This window comes from Mustela nivalis (genome assembly GCF_964662115.1).
Source record: "Mustela nivalis genome assembly, chromosome: 17".
NCBI lineage: Eukaryota > Metazoa > Chordata > Mammalia > Carnivora > Mustelidae > Mustela > Mustela nivalis.
The window spans coordinates 56,071,136-56,091,892 of record NC_139036.1 but is presented as its reverse complement, the minus strand read 5'-3'; the positions used below and the strand labels follow the sequence as shown (position 1 = coordinate 56,091,892).

General features: G+C 45.0%; 1 protein-coding gene and 1 long non-coding RNA gene across 3 annotated transcripts in view; one reads left to right on the top strand and one right to left on the bottom strand.

Moving 5' to 3' along the window:
• LOC309850755 overlaps positions 1-20,757 on the bottom strand; it is a 48,820-nt gene that overhangs the window by 15,326 nt on the left and 12,737 nt on the right. The window lies entirely within an intron of this gene.
• On the top strand, positions 8,057-13,585 carry LOC309850749 (CMRF35-like molecule 1). 2 transcript variants are annotated; one of them, XM_082705086.1, is made up of 3 exons: positions 8,057-8,230; positions 11,204-11,533; positions 13,061-13,585. In XM_082705086.1, the coding sequence occupies exons 1-3, from the start codon at positions 8,191-8,193 to the stop codon at positions 13,237-13,239; spliced, it is 549 nt and encodes a 182-aa protein (XP_082561212.1). In that variant the 5' UTR covers positions 8,057-8,190; the 3' UTR covers positions 13,240-13,585. The 2 variants fall into 2 exon arrangements, with proteins under 2 accessions (XP_082561212.1, XP_082561213.1); XM_082705087.1 differs by having other exon boundaries at positions 8,093-8,230; positions 11,366-11,533.

Sequence of the window (20,757 nt, the reverse complement as noted above, 5' to 3'; positions counted from 1 at the left end):
TTTAGATTTTGTCCTAAATGCTTCCTCTTGAAATAACCGGCCTCACGTAAGGACAAACTTATTTTCTTTTCCCCCAACATTTATGTCTTTTTCTTCTTCATGCTTTTTCTTACCAACAACACATATTTTACTTACTTCATGTACAGAGTTCTTATTTCTAGTAGTCTTAATTATGTTTCTCAGAATTCCCATGCTTCAAAACTTTAATGTCCCATGAAAACCAAGTTGTAAGCAACTGTGAGCTCTGTCACAACAGAATTCTTTAGATGGGCAAATTGATGAATGCATTTTGTAATTTAGAAATGTGCTGCTTTCATAATATAGTCTTCCAATAAAGCTTGAAATCTGATTATTAATAGACCCACATTTACTTTTAGTCTCTCTATAATAAGACAAAAGTAGATAAACTTCTGTTTTTAATCTTATTTACATCTGTTTAATTTACTTGTTTTTAACAATTAGGCTCAGACTGCCCCTAAAACTTAACAAGGCATTCGGTTAAAATCAACAACTATTCTAAGGTTTGTTTTTCTTTTGGGCAGTTTGCAACAGAGATTCCATGATCTTATTTGACTTTTAGTAGACAGAAGCAGAATAAAAGTTTTATATTTAATGGTGATAACTCTAAAGACATATTCATTTTAAGTAAACCAACAAACTTAATTTGCTTTACTGAATATTATCCCAGATTGTGTGAACCTGAAAAACATTTGGGTGAGTTTTTACCTTTCTGAGTATAGAATGCCCAATGCTTAGGAGTGCTTGCCCTCAAACTAACTAAATAGAGATCTTCTGAAAAAAATTTTTAAAAAAGATTTTATTTATTTGACAGATCACAAGTGGGCAGAGAGAGGGGGGAAAGCAGGCTCTCTGCTGAGCAGAGAGCCTGATGCGGGGCTCGATCCCAGGACCCTAAGATCATGACTTGAGCCAAAGGCAGAGGCTTAACCCACTGAGCCACCCAGGCGCTCCTTGAAAATTATTTTTAACAATACCTCCCATTGGTAGAGAAAATATCTCACGTTTACAACTTATACGGAGACACACACACACACACACACAATACACAGAGAAGATGCACATAAAATCTTAATTTTGTTTATACCTATATTTGTGAAGAGGGCATTATAGGCACAATTTTTAAATAGTTTCCTCGATTGTTTATTTATTTTCACTAAAAACTTTGTCCTAAGTTTACCTTAATCTCTTTTCCCTCTTTATTCCTTTCTTTTCAGTCTCAGGAGATTGTGGGCTGTGTTTACATTTCAAAGATATGATGAGATTTATGATTTCATGGGACCGAACCTGAAAATAATTGTTTTTCTTGAGTTTCAGGGTTATTGGTGTATAAAATTTCCATTAAGAAAATTCAGAATATTTTCCTCCAATATCCTGATTATTTATTTAGTTAGTCACTACTCAGGATTTTATTTATATCTTTGAGAGAGAGCAAGCAAGAGAGAGCAGGAGTAGGGTGAGGCAGAGGGAGAGGGAAAACCAGGGAGTCCCACACCACGCTCCATCCCAGGACACCAGGATCATGACCTCAGCGAAAGGCAGACACTTAACTGATGGGCCACCCAGGTACCCCTTCCCTGATCTTTGACAATATTCAGAAACATTTTGAGAGTAATAGGCAAGGTTTGGAAGTTGAGAGAAGGGAGCTTTAACTTGTTTCTAGAGCTGTAGTCATCCTTTTGTAGAGATTGCTACAAGAAGGACAGTTTCTCATTCCTCAAAGACCTGATTATAGCCCGCATAGCAAGCCACTGCCCCATCTTGTTAAGTGAATTGTCTTCTTTATATTAGGGAGAATTTGCCTAAAAGGGAAACCAAAAAGATTTATGCCTTTGTGAAGTCTGTCTAAAGCATTTTAACAAAAGCCCTTTTTTCTGGATATGCAATGTAAGTTTGGCTCTATTACACCTGACTATTGGCCTTCAACTGATCATTTGTGAAAGGACACAGAAGAAATTTTGGTCATTTTTTCCTCTGTGAAGAGAAGGTTATAAATCTAGTCAAATAATCTTTGTAATCCCTCTCTAAATTTGGTTGGACCGTCTCAAAGTGGAAGTAAAAAGGCTTTATAACTTAAAAGCCCTGCTGCTGTCCAGGGGACATGAATTTTTTGTGGCGGGGGTCGAGGATACACCCGTAGACATATTGTATTAGAATTCCCGAGGCTGGCAGGGCCGGAGTACCAAGCCCTGGAAGGGAGGAGCAAAGTAAACCTTGCTGCCAGTCTCCGATGCTCTTGTGAAATTCGCTTTCTGGCTTTCAGCATTGATAGGAGCAACCTGGATGCTTTGAACCTAGAGATCAGTCCAGTCCAGATCCAGATCGAGTCCAGAGCAATCTCTGTAAATCTTGTAGGGAAAGGAAAGTAAAAGGCACGTGAGGCCAGAGTTTAAAAAGGTGAAACACAACAAATGAATAAAGAAAAAAAAAAAAGACAGACAAACCAGAAACAGACTCTTACTTCAGTGAAGAAGTGACTGCTTCCCAGAGGGGAGGTGGATGGGGGCCGTGTGGGGGAGGGGAAGGGCATGGAGAGTCCACTTCCTGTGAGGAGACTGAGTGACATATAGAAGTAAAACAAAACAAAAACAAAACAAAACAAAACAAAACAAAAAGCTACTGTAATGTCAGTGAAAAACTCAATGAAACTAAAAGAAACAAGGAAGAGAGGAAGGGAAATTTACACTGCTTGGGAAGCCTTATTTTTGTTTTAAAATTGAACTTCTTCTATCTTATTAAGGGAGTCCTTAGGGCTAGCAATGATACTAGTAGGACAACTGAGAGCCCTTTAGAAAATATACAGTTTTTCAAGATGTTGTTTGGTAGTTTAAAGGATCCATCATCTGGCCATTGATGAGGGGGATCGCTTATTAGCAACAAGCCAATAAGGCTTTTAGGGACTGGGCCCAGGAAACAAGAGGTGTCCAGAGAGGGCATACGGAATGCAGCCTCCATGATCCAGAAGCTTCCTCCCCTTTACTCCTTACTTCCTCCCCTTCTCCTTCTTTACTAAAAAAGCAAAGCCCTTCAGTGCACAGGCAGTGAGGGTGTATAGTGGCAATGGTGTCTTCAGCACCCCATGAAAATGTGAGATGTCTCCACTCACAGACCTCTCTCCTGTGATATCACCAAGGTGCTTCTGGAATGAGACTTTCCAGCACCAACAAGCACTGAGGGTCGAGACGACAAAGGTTCTCATGGGCTGGAACCTCTCATGACAAACAGCTTGATAACTGGTACAACCTGACAGAGAGAAAGAGCCTTGGATGCCCAGAATGTTCCACTGGCCTCCAAAGTATACCCCAGTGAGTGCATCCTCTGAATGGTGGAGACCAAAGAGAATATCCTCAGAGGTCATAAAGTACATAGGGGAAAACCAAAGGAAACATCTACCAGGTTTCTCTAAACCTTTGTTGTCTTGGAGCCAAAATAACACCAAGGAAGAATGTGCCATGAGGTTGGGGACTGTGGGTTGTATAGAATATACCTTGCTGAATGGAGGTTTTCTTTTTTGAATTTGATTACTTTTTTTCAGTGTTCCAAAATTCATTGTTTGTGCACCACCACTCCTAGTGCTCCATGCAATGCATGACCTCCCCAATACCCACAACCACGCTCACCCCACTCCCCACCTCTCCCCTTCAAAACCCTCAGTTTATCTCTCAGAGTCCACAATCTCTCATGGTATGTCTCCCCCTCTGATTTCCCCCAACTCACTTCTCCTCTCCATCTCCCAGTGTCCTCCATGTTATTCCTTATACTCCACAAGTAAGTGAAACCAGAAGAAAATTGTCTTTCTCTGCTTGACTTATTTCACTCAGCATAATCTCTTCCAGTACTGTCCATGTTGCTACAAAAGTTGGGTATTCATCCTTTCTGATGGAGGCATAATACTCCATTGTATATATGGACCATATCTTCTTTATCCATTCATCCTTTGAAGGGCATCTTGGTTCTCTCCACAGTTTGGTGACTGTGGCCATTGCTGCTATGAACATTGGAGGTTTTCTTAAGGCTGGTGGGTGACTAGTGTCTGTCTATCCCATTCCATGACCATCTTATCCTATCATGGGAAGCTTCTTGAGGTAGTGAGTGATCTAACAGGTTTTAAGTGATCTACCTGTGTCCCCGAATTTTGCAACATTGCCTTCCAAGATGTTCCTTACCCACAGATGACAAACGACATACATGACATAGACTGAGGAAAACAGAGACCATGTCTGGAATGAAATGCTTCGGTAACCAAAGAGTACTCAACCAAATTGAACCAAAGGGTCACTAAGCCCAAGGAACTAGTTCCACAACTTGCTGATCTAAACTGAGAGGGAGACAAAGGACCCTGATTCTCTCGTTCTGCCAGCCTGTGCAGATAGAGATTCCAGGAGTCTGACATGGCGAGAAATCTTACCTTCTGCTTTCTCTCTGCCAGATGTCCCAAGAACTTCCCAGCTGCAGCAGTGTCGGGGGTGAGCGGTGTCCTGCTAGTTAAAGTATTCTGCTGACTACACCAAGTGTCAGCGAGCAAAAATGTCCCATCGCATTCTTGGTTAGTCTGAGTTCCTGTCCCATTCAAAGTCCTTCTAGCTGGATCTAGAATCAAATAATCATGAGACAGATCAACAGGAGAAAATCAAATTTAATAGCATAAGTGTGGGAAATCCACGCAAACATGGTAGTCAGGCATAATGGGATACATATGTCATCTAGAGTTTAGAGAAAAGGGAAGAGGCTTGGGACTCCAAAGAGGAAAACAATTCACAGGAAGAAGAAAACAAGTAAATGTTTGGTAAACAAATGTTTGCCCTGCCATGTAATTAGGTTACTCATATAAAATTTATCCCTGGAAGTAACTATTATTCTGCAAAGACTCTGCCATTGAGATTCCTCTATGCAGTTAAAGGAGGGGCAAAATGTTCTCTTCATGCCCAAGTCGCGCACATTCTGGGGTGGGGGCGGGGTGCGTGGACAGGACCTAGACCTCTGTGTTCACTTGTGAAGGCTGAGCCTTTTCCTGCCATTAGGGGTCTCAGCGAAACCTGGGATTTCCATCTGAGACAAATCACTTGTGAAAGGGTGGAGGCAGGAACTCTGGTCTCCCCTCAAACTTTTCCCTCCTCCCTTGTCTTTCTCAAGTTTTACTGAGGTGTAATTTGGTAGAATAAACCGCAACTGCTTATCGTTCCCAGTCTGAAACGTTTTTCTTCTTGTTTTTGCTACTTCTCAAGCTTTACATATGGTACAGTTTGGGGGTGGTGTTCAGTTCTATGTGTTTCACACACACATCATTTCAGGAAACCACCGCACACATACACAGCAATGCTAGCCCCTTGCCAGAAAGTTCTTTAACGAAGACTTCCGTTTCTCTAATGGCAGGCAGTCCAGCTGGTGAGGTTAGGACAAGTGCTGATGTGGCTTCTGTGAACTGTGGCTCCCACGTGCTCTGGTTCAGCTCTCTGGAACCCTGCAGGTGCTCCCCGGATGTGCCTCACGTGCGCCCTCCAGTGGCCAGTCTGTGGCTGGGGACGGTCTTCCCCAAGCTCTTAAAGTGGGTATTCCTTCCAGGGCCTGATCAGATGTGCACAGCTGGGGCGCGGGCTTTGGAGGTCTGGGGTCCCTTTTTCCAGGGGTTTCCTCTTCTCCATCCTCTCAACAGCCCCTCCCAGCTTTCAGAACCTCCACTCTCCCCTTCCTGGTCGTTTGGCTGGGAAGTTTGGCGAGCTGAGGCTTTTCTCTCCCCAGTCGGCTGCATACTTCCCGTGATTAAGGTTGCTTCTAGGGCCAAGCAGAGGGAGGCCAAAGAGAGAGAAGACGTAGTGGTAGTCTCCCTCCCCGCTCCCTCCCCCAAGGTTCTGGGACCCCAGCTGTTCTGGGCAGCCAGGACTCTCCTCCTTCCCCGTTCCAGCTATCGGCCCCCAGCGGCGGCAGGTGGAATTGCAGCTTCTGTCCTGAGACTTGCTGGGGACCTGGTGGGAGGGAAAAAAATATAAACCCCAAGAGAACTCCTGGAATCTGACCCCTCTTCCCTATTTTCTCTGCTCATCTGGAGCTCTTAGGGTCTCTGCTGAGTGTGCACTTTCAGGCTGTGAGCTGCAGGGTTCATGCTCAGGCAGGAGGCTAGAGAAGGAAATATGACGAGAAAACTCACAGCTGTGTTGCTCTTACTCTTGGTCTGGGTTCCTTCCCCAATCTCCTGCTCAGGTTCATTTTGCAGAATGCTCGGATAGCATCTGTAAGTACTCTGTCTGGGTTCCTACCTGATGTCTGGGAAAGAGGTGTGTGGCTTCTGATGACATCATTTGACCGGATTTGCAATGCTGCAGTGTAGATTTGCTGCTGCAGGGAAACATGGTGAGTGGCCACCAATATCGGAATAGTTAATTATGCTACAACCACACAAAGGGGCATTAAGACAGCTATTTAAAAAAAAAAAGGTATTTATTTGATGGTGGGGGAAGAGCTGGAGGACAGAATCCTCAAAGAGGTTGTGGACCGAGATCAGAGTCAGACTCTTGCTCCATCCCAGGACCCTGAGATCATGACCTGAGCCTAAATCAAGAGTTGGCCGATTGGCTGATTCAGTCACTAAGGGACCCCATTAAGGAAGCTTTTTAAAGGATTAAGTAAGCACAGGTGTAATGGCTTGGAGAGATTCATGGTAAAATCTAACACTTTTTCATTGGAGGAATCAAATACACACAGAAAGTGCACACATCAGACGTGCACAGCTCAATATGTTGCAACCAGCACCTAGATCAAGAAACAAACACTCCTATCTCCCAGGAGGTTCTTTAACTTTATGAAATATTTGGGGAATCCAAGGCAGCTAGAGGGGGTGCTGGAGGTCACCTTCGGTCTTCTTCATTCTGGAATTTAGAAGATCCCTCTGCCTAGTCCCATGAAAACAATGCTTATAGTTCAAGGAGGGATGGAAGCTCAAAGAATTTGGTACATCCTGACACACGTTTTCACATGCTGTGTTGCCCCCACATACTCAGAGCCCTGATCAGCTAAGTTCTGGCTCATTCTCCATTATAGTCAGACAACCAACAACGATCTGTCCTTGAGGCATGTTTGGGATATAAAGGAGAAGGACCAAACCAGACCAGACCAAACCAGCACATGACCACAGAGTGCGGAGGGTTTTGAAAACATCAGCAAGCAGAAAGCAAAAAGGAACTTTTGAAAAGAAAATATAATTCCTAAACTAAACATTTCATTCAAAGATAGGAAGAGACAGTAAAAACACAAAACCAAACTAAACCCTCCGAAGAGGTAGAACTACCTCACAAATGTGGAAAACATAATGGAAGAAAGGAGACAGAAGAATTGTCGCAGAGAGGTTAGGAAAAGGGGACAGAGGACAGAGGGAGGAGAGGACATGGGAAGGATGAAGAGATCCTTGTGGGGAAATCCTTTGGGAGGGCATTAGCATAAGCAGTGTGGGGCTGGGAAGAGGTCCTAGTCCACAGTTAGGGGAAATATGCCAGCAGGTGGTAGAGGAAGCGTCTAGGGCAGAATGAGGCTGATGGGAAAATGCTTCACTTCGCTTTCCTTAAAATCTCCCCATGGCACCTCTCTCAGAGGTAATCAGGACCTTGGGGGGAAGCCTAAGAAGAAGGGGTCTGTGGGTCAGGCTCAGGGCTGGACCAGGGCCCAGGGCCCAGGGAGAGAGGGGTGGTCTGGGATGCACCCAGGTGGGCTGCCCAGAAAGAGACTAAAAATGGGGCTGTGTGTCCAGCAAGGCTGGGTGTAAGCCCTGAGCACTGCGTTCTTCCCCACGTGCAAACCCAACATGTCTCCATCACTTCCTTGGACCCACACTCTGAGGGTCAGGTGTCTGGGCCCTGTTGCACTGTGTGCTCTAGTTGCTGGCAGCGGGCTACCTAGCTCCTCACGCATCCTGCTAAATGGCGTTCTGGGCAGTGGGACACTTGGCTTCCCCAAATCATTGAGACAAATCATGTCACCATAGACTCCTAAAGGAGGAGACTGTGTTTCTCCTAATTAAATAAATTAGGAAGGAACTGCATAAAAAATTAGGGAAGTAGAGGGGAGAACTCTAAAAGAACGATTTAGAGAAATAGAAGGCATTTTGCCTCTGAGCTCAGTTCCAGTCCCTGGAGGGCAGCGGGCATCAGCTGAGCAGCAGGTAGACAACCCAGGCAGCAGGATATGTGGCTGCTCTTGGTTCTCTTCCTTCCCGTCGTCCAAGGTGAGTGGGCTGGCTGCTTCAGGACATCGCACTTGCAGAGCTGGGCAGGAAACAGACCGGGTCTGTCCTGGGGGAAATGGCAGGGACTTTAACTCATCCAGAACTTTTCTTGTTAAAAAAATTAAAATAAAATTTTTCCTGATAGGTTCTAAGTTAGGTGTTGGGGAAAGAAAGTAAAAATAAGTAATATGGTATTTGTTTTTAGGGTACTGTTTGCCATCTCTGGCAGACAGACGGATAGACAGATGCTAGATGCTGGATGGATGGATGGATTGGTAGATAAGAGACAGACTTAAACGTGCACAAATATATACATCATACATGATGCCCCTATGTTGAGAGCACTGGTCTCATCCTGAGATCCTCATCATAACCTCCTCTAGCCCTAACGCCCTCCCAAAGCCCCAGCTTCACATACCATCAATTCCTGAGGCACTTAGAAGGATCTTAGAAGCTCAGGCTCCAGCTGAGACCCACTCAGTCAAGGTGGGGTTCAGACATCTGGATCATTTAAAAGCCTGTGCAGTGATCGTGACTTGTAGCTTGAGTTGAGACCTTCTTTTCTAAAGAACTTGGGGTAGACGGAGAAGGACCAGCAGAAAAGCAGGGTGTGACAGGCTCTCTGAAGACTTGTTCAGTCCTGCACGTCAGGCTTCCCGAGTCTCTGCTCTGGATGACAATGACCAGATGGTTGTCTAGTGTCATAAGCACAATCTCTGAGACTTACTGAGTGTTGTAACCAGGAGGGAAGACCAGAGGTTAGAAGGTGTCTATTTCTGGGCTGGATGTAAGTCAAATCCTTGGAGGCAGTTTCCTGAGGCTCAGAGAAGACAGGAGCTAGTAAGGCAGGACCATCTGACTCCCCAACTCTGTTCCTTCTCCTCCTTCAGAATCACGTAGCTTGGGGCAGGAGGCAGGCAGTGTCTCTTCTGGGAAGGAGGACATCATGGGAAATAAAATGACCCCATTGACTCATCCATTGGCTTCTTCATGATATGTGTAAAAGGAAAACACTCTGAGGGAGAGATAACACATGTACAAGACTTATTGGGAAAACTTGCATGTTATTATTTTCTGGGCTTGGAAGTTCATAAAAGAGTTACAAATGCATATGAGTCTTAAGAGCCAAATACCAGAGACCGAAGGGCTTGAACTAGAGAAATTTCTTTTCTCACAGTTTGAAGGCTGAAGAGTCCAAGATCAAGGTGCAGGCTGATTTCAGTTCATGATGAAAGTTCTCTTTCAGGTTTTCAGGCAGCCACCTTCTCACGGGGACCCCCACCTTGTGTTCAGGGAAGGAGAGACAGAGAGAGTGAGAAACAGAGACAGAGACACAGAGAAAGAAAGACAGAGAGGCTCTTGGGTGTTTTTTCTCATGAGAGCACTGGTCTCATCCTGAGATCTCCATCATGACCTCCTCTAGCCCTGATGCCCTCCCAAAGCCCCAGCTTCACATACCATCCCATTAGAGCTTGGGACTTCAACACAGGAATTGTGGGGCAACAGAAACATCCAGTCCTCGACAACATAGGGGCAGAATTGATCAAGGGGCAGAGAGCGTACGCTCCTCTGTTGATGTTGATATCACTACCGCCTCTCCTAAGCCCTCTTCTGCATCCCTGAGCAAAACCTGGGAATCACCTTCCCTCCAGTCACCTTCCTTGTGTGGGCTGGAGTTTGTCCCTGGAAGCACCTGCCGAGATTTGGAAGGTGGGAGAGCAGCCTTACTGTCTGCGGGCAGCTGAAGTGTGAAGTGAGAAATCTATAGACAGAACGTAGGTTAGTGGTCATCAAAGGCTTCAGGGAAGAGAGAATGGAGAACAACAAGGGGCACAGGGTTTCTTGGCACAACTTTGTGAATACCCTAAGAACCACTGGGGTCTACACTTCAAATTCATGAGAAGTGCATTAGATCTGAGTCTGTACTGTCAACAAAAGTAAGTTCTTGGCCTTTGACACACTTTAGTTCTTTTTAGAAAAGAAGAAAATTGTCTCTGTCTTTAACTCAGCAAATTGGAAAAAGAGCCCAAGTGGTAATCTGGAGGAAAGAAGAGGAATAAAATTATCCACACGAGAAATTAATGATTTAGGAAATAAAAACAGTAACACAAATCATCTCAAAACTGGTTTAATGTGTAGAAATGTGCAGGAAGAGTAGAAGCAGAAGGACGACATCCTGCAGCAGGTGTAATCCACAAAAATCACACAGCACCTGTGGTCAGAGCATGTAATTGAAACAGATATGAGTATGTTAATTATAAAGGATACATTCTAAATGGAGGACTTTTGGCTAACACATACTCCATGGAATAGACAAACTCTCTGGGAAAAAAGAACCAAAACTTTAGAAGAGTTTCAAGAATTATCAAAGCACTTGAATAGTCATTATTTAGGGGAAAACAATTTCCAGTCATCAAAGTATTTGTCTCAGTCAAGAATTTGCCAGAGAGTTTTGTAGCTATTTGTTAGGATTCTAAAGATACAGAAATTCCTTTGCTCTGTTTCTGTGCTGGTCACCAGTATTTTCAAGTTGAGAGGTTTCACACAAAATCCAGATTCCTGGCTACTCTAGAAAAACGAAAAGGTCTGAAACCACAGAGCCCACATCTCGCACGAGGACAATGGGCCGAAGTGGACTTGGGCCATGCCTTCGCTTGGGTCATTTGCTTCCAGATGACATTGACCACAGGGAGGGGGAGGGGTGGGTTATCAAAAGCTGTCATTGCTCCATGGGGACATTCTTTTTTTCTCTGAGGAGTAGAGTTGAGCTCTTAGGTGATTTCTGTGGTGGCTTTGATGAGTGGAGTTTTGAAGGACAAAGGTCTGTCTTGTGGAAGGTGTATTCCCTCTTTGACTGTCACTCAACTTATCAGACACTTGGGTTTCTTGGGGCTACTTGTGATGCAGGAGGTTGTGGCTTTGCCCTCAGTGGGTAGGGTGTGGTGTGACAAGCACACTGGCTTGTCTTTCCAGGCTCTGCCCTAAGAGCAGTGTCCAGTGCAGTGAGTGGCCCACTGCAGGGCTCACTGACCGTGCAGTGTCGCTATGAACCCGGGTGGGAGACCTACCATAAGTGGTGGTGTCAAGGAGCCAAGTGGAGTGACTGCCATATCCTCGTTCAAACCGACGGATCAGAGCAGGAAGTGAAGGGTGACCGAGTGTCCATCAAGGACAACTGGAAATCACGCACATTCACCGTGACCATGGAGGACCTCAGGTGGAACAGTGCAGACACTTACTGGTGTGGGATCGAGAAGTCTGGAACGGACCTTGGGGTCGATGTTAAAGTGACCATTGACCCAGGTAAGAGTGTGCGTGTGTGTGTGTATGTGTCTTCAGGACCTGCTCTGTGATGCTCCCTGAGGTTTCTCTCCAGTGACTTGTGTCACTTGGAGTGAACTGTCACACAAAGTGGTTGAGTTCTGAATTCTTCTAGGACCCCAAAGTACCCCTTGAGTTGGGAGGGAGAGGGCTTCTCTTTGATGCTCTCATAGCTCCTGCCACCTCCTCCAGGACGGGATCAGCCTTTCTGAGAAGGTGTTTCTCTGCACAGCCCAGTGCCTGAGTCTCTTGTCCATGGAGGTGGGAGTGATGGTCCCAGTTTCAGTCCTTGGGCCAAAGGGACCTTTTTCCCCAGGACCCAGAGACCCCGATTCTTGTCAATGCTTTCCTGGACTTCTGGTGCCCCTGGGTCCCTGCTCATTCTGGAGTTTGGGGCCAGACTTCCTAATGGCTATTCCCACTCCCTGTTCCATATTCTGGTCTCAGAGGGAAGAGGCCCAGCACAGTCGCGGTGCTGTGGTTGAGTCCGAAGGTCTGGAAAGGCCTTCCTAGTCAAAGGACTATTTAAAATCTATCAAAGACTTTTGTCTGCATCTGTGAGATGCTCACGTGATTTTTCTCCTTGACTCTATTAATGTGGCATATTATACATACTGGTTTTCTCTCATTCAAACAACTTTGCATTCTTGGGATAAACCCAACTTGGCAATGGTGTATTATCTTGCTTAAGTCTCTGGATTCAGTGTGCTGGTTTTGTATTGTGAACTTTGAGATTTACATTGGAGACTGATTTTGTTGTCTCTAACTTTTCTTTTCTGCAGTGCCCTTGTCAGATTTTGTCATCAAGGGCATGCTGGTCTCATTAAATGGATTTGGGACTGCCTCTTCCTTTCGTATGTCCTGGAATTTTTTGTTTAGGACAGACACTGTTACTTCCTTCAATATTTAGCAGATACCCAACAGGAAGCTCTTACGTTCTGGAAGTTTCTTTTGGAGATGTTTCATTCATTCATTCATTCACTCATTCATTCACTTATTTATTTTAAGTAAGCCCCAAACCCAAGGTGGGGCTTGAACTCCGACCTCGAGATTAAGAGTCACTCGCTCTGCCCACTGAGTCAGCCAGGGGCTCCTTGGAGAGGTTTTTAATAATGGATTTGATTCTTTGAAATAGCTGATGGAGGATTCAGGTTTTCTGTTTCTTTTTGTGAATATCTTTTAGGATATCACATTATTTTTGCTAGAAATTCGTTTATTCTCCCTAAAGCTTCAAATTTATTGGCCTACAGTTGTTTAGATATCCTTTTATTATCCTGTCCCCTTATTGCCTTTCCTTCTTTTTACTAGGCCCGGGATATTGTGTGATGTACCTGTTTTGATTATTGATTATTCAGACCTTTCCTTTCATCACAAATATCCTGAGAGGGGTTTGCTTCGTTGAAAAGCCCATTGTTGGGTTTTTTGATCTTCTCTATTTTATATTTGCACTCTAATTCATTACCTTTTTCTTTTCTTCATCGTTTCCTTTCTTCTACTTCCATCTGCAAGTGACCGTGCAGTGTCACTACAGCCCGGCTTGGGAGACCTTCGTGAAGTCATGGTGTCCGGACACGGATTTGAATAGCTGCCGCATCCTTGTTCAAACCACCGGACCTGAGCTGAGGAAAAACCAGCTGTCCATTGATCAGAAGAAGCGCACATTCTCCATGACCATTTGGGGCGAGTGAAACAAGTTTTGAGAACAATCAGCTGTGTTCTGAAGAGTTGCTGCCCAGGCATTTTATAGTAGGGCAACCCTGCTCACTCCGGAAATCTAGAGCTGAGATAAGGCTCTCTAGAACTCCTCCATAAGTTCCTGTTTTGCTTTTCTTGATGCACATTTCGAAATAACCACTTGGAGTTGAGCCCAGAAAAAAATCAGTGACCTGTGTCCCAACCATGGTGTAAGTAAGAGGACCTGCCACCCTGCTCTGGGGCTCTTGCTCCCTTATGGTTTGGGATGGAGGACTGCCCTTCCCAGGTTCACTGGGCGCCTCTCCCCTATAGTTGTAAGCAATAAACGTTGTGACTCTCCTTCCTTTGTGTGGCTGTATTAAAACTGTGCCTTCCATTAAATGACCCTGGGTGTTTTATGTCCCCAAAGTGGGAGGCTGGCTGTGGAGGGAGCTCCCTGCACACCCATGTGGGTGGTGTTTGCCTCCCATTCAGCAGGTCGTTCAGCTTATTCTTAATTCAGTACAGCAGCTCCGTCTTCTACACACACCGTGGAGGAACTCAGTCATTGGATGCAGACACGTCCCGGTGTGGGATTAGGAGACCAGAGCTGACTGTCTTCTTTTGTGCACCACTTGCCATCTCATTGGCAAGAAGGAGCTAGTGAAATACTGAGCAGATTTTTGAACTTTTATATTTATTTGTGGATTTTTAAAAAAGGGAATTTACAAAGTATGCAGAATATAAAATAAAATGGTACCGTCGATCTTCTACCCTATTAAATTTCATGTAGAGATTATTTATTTTAATATTTTATGTATGTATGTATGTATGTATCTATTTACTTATTTATTTGGGGAGTGGGGACAAGCAGAGGGAGAGAGAAGCAGACCACCTGAGTACAGAGCCCAATGCAGGTCTTGATCCCACAATCCTGATATCTCGACCTGAGCCAAAACCAAGAGCCCGTCACTCAACTGAGTCACCTGGACACCTCTTATGTAAAGATACTCTTAGAAAAAAAGCAGTTTTAACATACAGCACAATTCTTGCTGCACTTACGTAAATGATCAAGCCACACTTTTGGAAACTAGATTTATTTCACAAAGAAATTAATGTTAACTTGTTTATCTCTGGTAACAATGAGCGTGCCTAGAGACAAAAGATGTTTCAATAACACATTGTGGTACCTACTAGATTTTAATACTAATCATTATAAACGCGACTAGGACCAGGTTTCTTCTAGTGTTTTCCACCACCTTAACAGTCTAGTTAGTTAACTAGTTAGTTAACATCCGAAAACAGTTAGTCTCCACACTAACGTTTTGAGTTTTCTCACACCTTTCTAACTTGGAGTCATTGAGAATGAAAACTGCCCCTTTTCCTGAACAACTAAATGTGCACTTCAGAGAAATCAGCACAGTAGCTCACAAGTAGACAATCTTTGTTCCGGTTGTTCACTGGGCCACTCCGATCACCAGAGACATCTGAACTACAAAGTTGGGACCTTCTCAAAGTGGAAGTAAAAAGGTTTTATAATCTAAAAGTCCTGCTTCTGTCCAGGGGACATGAATTTTTTGTGGCGGGGGTCGAGGATACACCTGTGAACACATTGTATTAGAATTCCCGAGGCTGGCAGGGCCGGAGTACCAAGCCCTGGAAGGGAGGAGCAAAGTAAACCTTGTTGCCAGTCTCCGATGCTCTTGTGAAATTCGCTTTCTGGCTTTCAGCATTGATAGGAGCAACCTGGATGCTTTGATCCTAGAGATCAGTCCAGAGAGATCTCTGTAAATCTTGTAGGGAAAGGGAAGTGAAGTCAGGGACATGAGGCCAGAGATTAAATAGGGAGACACAACAAATGAATAAAGAAAAAACAGAGAGAGGGAGAGAGAGAGAGACAGAACCAGAAACCAGACTCTTACCTCAATGAAGAAGTGAATGCTTGCCAGAGGGGAGGTGGGTGGAGGCCGTGTGGGGCAGAGGAAGGGCATGAAGAGTCCACTTCCTGTGGTGAGACTGAGTGACGCTTCATCAAAATCAAAAGCTTCTGCACAGCAAAGGAAACAGTCAAGAAAACAAAGAGGCAACCCACGGAATGGGAGAAGATACTTGCAAATGACACTACAGACAAAAGATTGATATCCAGGATCTATAAAGAACTCCTCAAACTCAACACACACAAAACAGATAATCATATAAAAAAATGGGCAGAAGATATGAACAGACACCTCTCCAATGAAGACATACAAATGGTTATCAGACACACGAAAAAATGTTCATCATCACTAGTCATCAGGGAGATTCAAAATAAAACCACATTGAGATATCACCTTACACCTGTTAGAATGACCAAAATTAGCAAGACAGGAAATAACATGTGTTGGAGAGGATGTGGAGAAAGGGGAGCCCTCTTCCACTGTTGGTGGGAATGCAAGTTGGTGCAGCCACTTTGGAGAACAGTGTGGAGATTCCTCAAGAAATTAAAAATAGAACTTCCCTATGACCCTGCAATTGCACTCCTGGGTATTTATCCCAAAGATACAGATGTAGCAAAAAGAAGGGCCATCTGTACCCCAATGTTTATAGCAGCAATGGCCACGGTCGCCAAACTGTGGAAAGAACTAAAATGCCCTTCAACGGAGGAATTGATAAGGAAAATGTGGTCCATATACACTATGGAGTATTATGCCTCCATCAGAAAGGATGAATACCCAACTTTTGTAGCAGCATGGACGGGACTGGAAGAGATTATGCTGAGTGAAGTAAGTCAAGCAGAGAGAGTCAATTATCATATGGTTTCACTTATTTGTGGAGCATAACAAATACCATGGAGGACAAGGGGAGTTAGAGAGGAGAAGGGAGTTGGGGGAAACTGGAAGGGGAGGTGAACCATGAGAGACTATGGACTCTGAAAAACAATCTGAGGGGTTTGAAGCGGCGGGGTGTGGGAGCTTGGGGGAACCAGGTGGTGGGTATTAGAGAGGGCACGGATTGCATGGAGCACTGGGTGTGGTGCAAAAACAAGGAATACTGTTATGCTGAAAATTAAAAAAAAATAGTGAAAAAAAGAAGTAAAACAAAACATAAACAAAACAAAACAAAAAGCTACTGAAATGTCAGTAAAAAACTTAATGAAACTAAAAGAAACAAGGAAGAGAGGAAGGGAAATTTACACTGCTTGGGAAGCCTTATTTTTGTCTTAAAGTTGAACTTCTTCTATCTTGTCAAGGGAGTCCTTAAGGCTAGCAATGATACTAATAGGACAACTGAGAGCCCTTTAGAAAATATACAGTTTTTCAAGATGTTGTTTGGTAGTTTAAAGGATCCATCATCTGGCCATTGATGAGGGGGATCGCTTATTAGCAACAAGCCAATAAGGCTTTTAGGGACTGGGCCCAGGAAACAAGAGATGTCCAGAGAGGGCATACGGAATGCAGCCTCCATGATCCAGAAGCTTCCTCCCCTTTACTCCTTACTTCCTCCCCTTCTCCTTCTTTACTAAAAAAGCAAAGCCCTTCAGTGCACAGGCAGTGAGGGTGTATAGTGGCAATGGTGTCTTCAGCCCCCCATGAAAATGTGAGATGTCTCCACTCACAGACCTCTCACCTGTGACAACCCCTAGGTACTTCTGGAATGAGACTTTCCAGCACCAACAAGCAATGAGGGTCGAGACCACAAAGGTTCTCATGGTTCTGACACCTCTTATGACAGACACCTTGAAAAGTGGCACAACCTGACAGAGAGGAAGAGACTTGGATGCCCAGAGTGTTCCACTGGCCTCCAAAGTATACCCCAGTGAGTGCATCCTCTGAATGGTGGAGATCAAAGAGAATATCCTCAGAGGTCATAAAGCCAATCTCTTAGTACATAGAGGAAAACCAAAGGAAACATCTACCAGGTTTCTCTAAACCTTTGTTGTCTTGGAGCCAAAATAACACCAAGGAAGAATGTGCCATGAGGTTGGGGGATAATGGGTTCATACAGTGTACCTTGTTGCTTGGAGGTTCTTGAAGCTGGGGGGTGACTAGTGTCTGTGTGTCCCATTCCATGACCATCTCATCCTATCATGGGAATCTTCTTGGGTGGTAAATGATCTGATACGTTTTAAGTGATCTACTTGTGTCTCCAAATTTTGCAACATTGGCTTCCAAGATGTCCCTTACCAACAGATGACAAACTACATACATGACATAGACCAAGGAAAACAGAGACCATGTCTGGGATGAAATGTTTCAGCAACCAAAGAGTACTCAACCCAATTGAGCCAAAGGGTCACTAAGCCCAAGGAACTAGTTCCACAACTTGCTGATCTAAACTGAGAGGGAGACAAAGGACCCTGATCTCTCTCGTTCTGCCAGTCTGTGCAGATAGAGATTCCAGGAGTCTGACATGGCGAGAAATCTTACCTTCTGCTATCTCTCTGCCAGATGTCCCAAGAACTTCCCAGCTGCAGCAGTGTCAGGGGGTGAGCGGTGTCCTGCTAGTTAAAGTATTCTGCTGACTGCACCAAGTGTCAGCGAGCAAAAATGTCCCATCGCATTCTTGGGTAGTCTGAGTTCCTGTCCCATTCAAAGTCCTTCTAGCTGGACCTGGAATCAAATCGTCATGAGACAGATCAACAGGAGAAAATCAAATTTAATAGCATAAGTGTGGGAAATCCACACAGACAAGGCAGTCAGGCATAATGGGGCACATATATCATTCTGAATTAAAGGAAGGGGTAGGGAGTTGGGGCTTCAAAGGGCAGAAATTTACTCACAGGAAGAGGAAAACTGGTACATGTTTGGTAAACAAATGTTTGCCCTGCCATGTAGTTGGGTTGCTCAGATAAAATTTATCCCTGGGAATAACCCTTATTCTGCAAAGACTCTGCCAATGAGATTCCTCTATGAAGTTAAGTGAGGGGCAAACGTTTCTCTGGAGCCTACAGTGTCTTGATGACCTTTAGCTCCGAATAATCTTCATAAAAAATGGGGCACCTGGGTGGCTCAGTGGGTTAAGCCACTGCCTTTGGCTCAGGTCATGATCTCAGGGTCCTGGGATCAAGCCCCGCATTGGGCTCTCTGCTCAGCAGGGAGCCTGCTTCCTCCTCTCTCTCTCTGCCTGCCTCTCTGCCTACTTGTGATCTCTCTCTGTCAAATAAATAAATAAAATCTTTAAAAAAAGTTGCCCCATGTTCTTTGGGGGGGCGGGTACTGCCTTCAGGCCCTAGACCTCTGTGTTCATGTGTGACAGCTGAGCCTTCTCCTGTGTGGGGGTCTCAATGAATCCTGGGCCTTAAATTTATGAAGAACTTATGAAGCCAGGAATTTATGAAGGGGTGGGGGCAGGAACTCTGGTCCTCCCCCTCAAAATTCCACCCCCCCACTCTGTCTTTCTCAAGTTTTACCAAGGTTTTCAATAAACTGCACCCATTTAAAGTGCACAGTTTGAAACGCGTTTCTTTCTTTCTTTCTTTTTTTTAAACTACGTCTCAAACTTTACATATGGTCAAATTTGGGGTGGTGTTCAGTTCTATGTGTTTCACACACACATCATTTCAGGAAACCACCACCACATACACAGCAATACTAGCCCCTCGCCAGAATGGCCTTTAATGAAGACTTCCGTTTCTCTAATGGCAGGCAGTCCAGCCGGTGAGGTTAGGACTTCAGGTGGTGATGTGGCTTCTGTGGACTGTGGTTCCCACGTGCTCTGGTTCAGCTTTCTGGAGCCCTGCAGGTGCTCCCCGGATGTGCCTCAGTGCGCCCTCCAGTGGCCAGTCTGTGGCCGGGGATGGTCTTCCCCACGCTTTTAAAGTGGGGTATTCCTTCCAGGGACTGATCAGGTGTGCACAGCTGGGGCGCAAGCCTGGGAAGTCGAGGGTCCCTTTCTTCTCCATTCCCCCCCTCCCCCACCACCATTCTTGCTAGCTGTCAGAGCCTCCATCTCCTCCCTTTCTAGTCGTTTGGCCGGGAAGCTTAGCAAGCTCAGGCTTTTCTCTCCCCAGTTGGCTGCGTACTTCCTGCTACTGGGGTTTCTTCCAGAGCCAAGCGGAGGGAAGGCCAAAGAGAGAGAAGAGGCAGTGTATTGTCCCCGCCCACGGTTCTGGGACCCTTAGCTGTTCTGGGCAGCCAGGTATCTCCTCCTTCCACTTTCCAACTATCGGCCCCCAGCGGCTGCAGGTGGAATTGCAGCTTCTGTCCTGATGCTTGCTGGGGACCAGGTGGGAGGGGAAAAAAACATAAACCCCAAGAACACTCCCGGAATATGACCCCTCTTCCCTAGGGCTTATTTTCTCTGCTCATCCTGGGCTCTTAGGGTTCCTGCTGAGTGTGCATTTTCAGGCTGTGAGTCGCAGGGTTCATGCTCAGGCAGGAGGTTAGAGAAGAAAGCATAACCAAAAAACTCACACCTAGATTGGTCCTATACTTGGTCTGGCTTCCTTCCCCAATCTCCTGCTAGGGTTCATTTATCAGAATGCTCAGGTAGGTGGTCCAGTCCACATAATATGTCTGGATTCTTAGCTGGAGTCGAGGGGAGAGGTCTATGGCATCCGATGACGTCATCTCTCCCGATCTGGAGTCCCGTAGCATAGATTCGCAAGAGCAAAGATGGAAAGGGTCAATGCCAACAAAACAGGAATGGGTAATTATGCTACAGCCACATAATGGAATACCGAGGCTGCTATTTAAAGGATTAAGTAGGCACAGGCTTGGAGAGATTTCATGGTAAAATTTAAAACTTTTTCGTTGGAGTATAAAATATACACAGAAAGTGCAGACTTCAGGAGTGGACAACTCAATACATTTGCACAAAAAACCCCAACACCCATGCAACGAGCACTTAGATCAAGAAAGAAACACTCCCATCCCCCAGGAGGTTCTTTAACTTCATAAAATACATGGGGAAACCAAGGCAGCTAGAGAGGATGCTGGGGGCCACCTTCAGTCCTTGTCATTCTGGAGTTTAGAAGATCCCTCTGCCCGCTCGTGTGAGAGCATAGCCTGTAGTTCAAGAAGGGATGGAAGCTCAAAGGATTTGGAACACTACGACACCCATGCTTCGCATGCTGTGTTGCCCCCACATACTCAGAGCCCTGATCAGCTATGCTCTGGCTCATTCTCCATTACAGTCAGACAACCAACAACTATCAGTCTTTGAGGCATGTTTGGGATATAAAAGAGAAGGACCAAACCAGACCAGACCAAACCAGCACATGACCACAGAGTGAGGAGAGTTTTGAAAACTACAGCAAGCAGAGAACAAAAAAGAAGCTTTTGAAATGAAAATATAATTCCTAGGGTGCCTGGGTGGCTCAGTCTGTTGGGCGTCTGCCTTTGGCTCAGGTCATGATCCCAGAGTCCTGGGATACAGTCCCACATCAGGCTTTCGACTCAGTGGGGAGTCTGTTTCTCCCTCTTACTCTCCCTTTCCCTCTTAAATAAATAAATAAAATATTTAAAAAACCCCACAATTCCTCAACTAAACATTTCATCCAAAGATTGGAAGAGACACTGAAAACACAAAACTAAACAAAATCCTCCTAAGAT